The 3,273-nt window shown below is 23.5% G+C and overlaps 1 protein-coding gene across 1 annotated transcript; it reads left to right on the top strand.

Moving 5' to 3' along the window:
• Positions 1–1,835: 1,835 nt before the first annotated feature.
• On the top strand, positions 1,836–3,031 carry LOC145098951 (protein FAR-RED IMPAIRED RESPONSE 1-like). The gene is made up of 3 exons (XM_079036540.1): positions 1,836–1,996; positions 2,120–2,306; positions 2,711–3,031. The coding sequence occupies exons 1-3, from the start codon at positions 1,836–1,838 to the stop codon at positions 3,029–3,031; spliced, it is 669 nt and encodes a 222-aa protein (XP_078892666.1).
• Positions 3,032–3,273: the final 242 nt, after the last annotated feature.

Here is a 3,273-nt window from a genome sequence, read left to right as displayed (position 1 = left end):
TGCTTTTTTTTTCAATTATAAACAAAATATGATTCAATTAAATTTCTTTAACTTCTGAAAATCAACATAACTGATTTTGTATTAATAATATATTACATTGCACAATCGTAAACAATTATATGTTGTAATTTATGATTTGTCATATATTTCAATGTACAAACACATATGATTTAATCGTATGTGTTTCTTATACGATAAATCGTATATTAAACTCTATAATCATATATAATTATGCATTGTAATATATAAGAAATACAACTAATTATACATTATCATACATTACGAATTACGAATTATGATTAATTATATATTAGTATGTATAATCATATACGATTATACATAATAATATTTGATTAATCATATATTACAATTAAAAAAACATATTAGATATTATATGTGTTCATAGATCTAAATATATGATTAATTATATATTAAATAGTATAATCATATATGATTATAAAATATAATATGTCATTAATCATATAAGACATTGTACAAACACATATAATCATAATCTATCATATGTGTTTTCAAATTGAAATATATATATATATATATATATATATATATATATATATATATATATATATATATATATATATATATATTAGGATGAAAAATCATATATGATTATACAACATAAAATATGATTAATCATATATTACAAACTATAAATACATATGATTAGTCATACATGATTAAGCGGTATCAAGTATGATTACCTATAAATTAAGACGTATAATTATTTATGGTTATATAGTATAATACAATATATTATTAATCATATAAGACATTATACAAAAACATATGATTTATCATATGTGATTTTACATTGAAATATAGATTTAATAATATATTAAGATCTATAATCATATATGATTATACGTCATAAAATATAATTAGTCATATTTTAAAAAGTATAAAAGCATATGATTAATCATAAATGATTAAACGAATATAACATCATATTTATCATACGTGATTGTACATTTAAATATATACAACTAATTATATATTAAACTCTATAATCATATATGATTGTTAAATCCTAAAATAATTAATAATATATTACATTGTATAAATACATATAATTAATCACATATGATTATTACAACATAAAATTGTATAAGAATATATTTTTCATTGTCTTTTTTTATCAGGTGAAAGTTCTATTGCAGTAACATAATTGAAGAATCGAATTATAAACCAGATGTCCCTCTAGATTTGTACCAGTTGTAAACAACATTTTCAAATCACTAAATTTGGCAGTAAAAATGTATACTGATTATGAAGAAATGACAGGTTTTCATACAAGACTGAGTAGCCAATCAAAATACAATATCCAAATTATATATATATATATATATATATATATATATATATATATATATATATATATATATACACACACACACTAGGGGTGGAAAGGATAAACCAAAACCTTGTGATACATTGGCTACAAGTTCTATTAAAAGGAAACTAAATTCGAGCAAGATAATTATTGGGTGTACAACAAAGATTGTATTTGGAAATGTTTATGGAACAATAAATTACAAAGTTAAGCAATTCCTCTAAATACAAAACTACCCACTAGAAAGTATTGATGATAGACCTTATATGAAAAAGGCAAGAAATATGTCATATTCTGAAAAAAAAAAAGAGTTTGTAGTTTGCGTATCAAAAGCTAAAACTTATCTAACAATGGCTCACAAAATACGAGCAGTTTTGAAAGGAGGATACAAATATGTAGGGGGGGAGGTAACAGGCTATAGAACTTGAGGAAATGAGTAAATAGAATCTTATGTTACAAGGATGCTCAAATAATGATAAACAAAATGAATGATCGTAGAGATCACTACCCAAATTATTCATTTGAGTTCCTATGTGATGGAGATCAGTTGGCTGCTATGTTTTGGGCAGATGAAAGAGAAAAGATTTTTTTTTATGTAGAGTTTGGAGAAGTTATATCTTTTGATGCATCTTTTATAACAAACAAGTAAGTTAATAAATATACTTTACATAATTTTTAAATTTATGATTAAAATAAAAAATTATACAATTAAATTTAAAGATACTATTAATCAAATATGATTATACTAAACACATTTTCTTTATATAGGTATAAAATGGTATTTGTTCTATTCAAAACAGTTGACCACCACAAGAAATCATTTACTCTCGTCGCTGGGTTGCTGAGTAGAGAGACAATTGAGTCCTATGAATGGCTACTTAAAGCTTTTCTTAGAGCTCATGAAGGAAAAGCATCAAAAATTGTTCTAACTGATCAATATCCAACAATAAAACAAGTAGTGGAATCTGTCTTACCAAATTCAAGACACAGATTATGCATGTAGCACATGTTGAAAAAATACAACAAAAGGTATAATAAAAATAAAACTATAATATAAATCATATATGATAACTAATATATGATTTATAAAAAAACTATGTAATCATATATGATAAACCATATCCGCTTATAGACGATAAAATATAATTAGTTGTATAATATAATATAAATTCATATATGATTAAGTATTCTAATAATATGAATTTTCAGATATCATACTGTATAATCATATATGATTAGTAATATATGTTTGTACATTATAATAAATAATTAGTCATACATTACAGTACAAAATCATATATGATATATTCTAATAAGTATATAATTCATACTTATATAAGTAAAATTGTTTATTAATAGCTTACTGGCGATTTATTTAAAAACAAGGACTTCAAGAAGAGATTTAACAAGCTTGTTTGGAACATGCATATCAAACATGATGAATTTGAGAAGAAGTGGGAGTTGATTATTAATGAATTTAACTTGGAAGATAAAATATGGTTCACTGATATGTTCGAATTACGTGACAAATGGATATCTGCATACTTTAGTGACACTAGAATGTTTGGATTGATGAAAACCACTTCAAGATCAGAAAGCATGAATTCCTTCTTCAACACTTACTTACAATCTATAAATTTACTTTTACATTTCATGATGAACTATGACACTGAAATTTAAAAACAAAGAAATACACAAAAGGAGCTTGATCATGAAACAAAGAAAGCAGTATATAATTTTATTTCACCGCGACCGATAGAAAAACATGCTGCAAAAGTTTATACATGTACATTGTTTTATGAAGTACAAAAAGAAATATACAAAGGTTCCTAGTACTGCCATTACAAACATTTTGGAACAAAGAACGGATGGGACTTATACACAGTGGAATAACTGGACAAAAACAACGATTTAAAAATAGA

Source organism: Lactuca serriola, chromosome 4 (assembly GCF_051521515.1).
Source record: "Lactuca serriola cultivar US96UC23 chromosome 4, Lser_US96UC23_V15, whole genome shotgun sequence".
In the NCBI taxonomy this organism is placed as follows: domain Eukaryota; kingdom Viridiplantae; phylum Streptophyta; class Magnoliopsida; order Asterales; family Asteraceae; genus Lactuca; species Lactuca serriola.
Note: the sequence above shows the minus strand (reverse complement) of the source record. Positions and strands in the feature narration are given on the sequence as shown.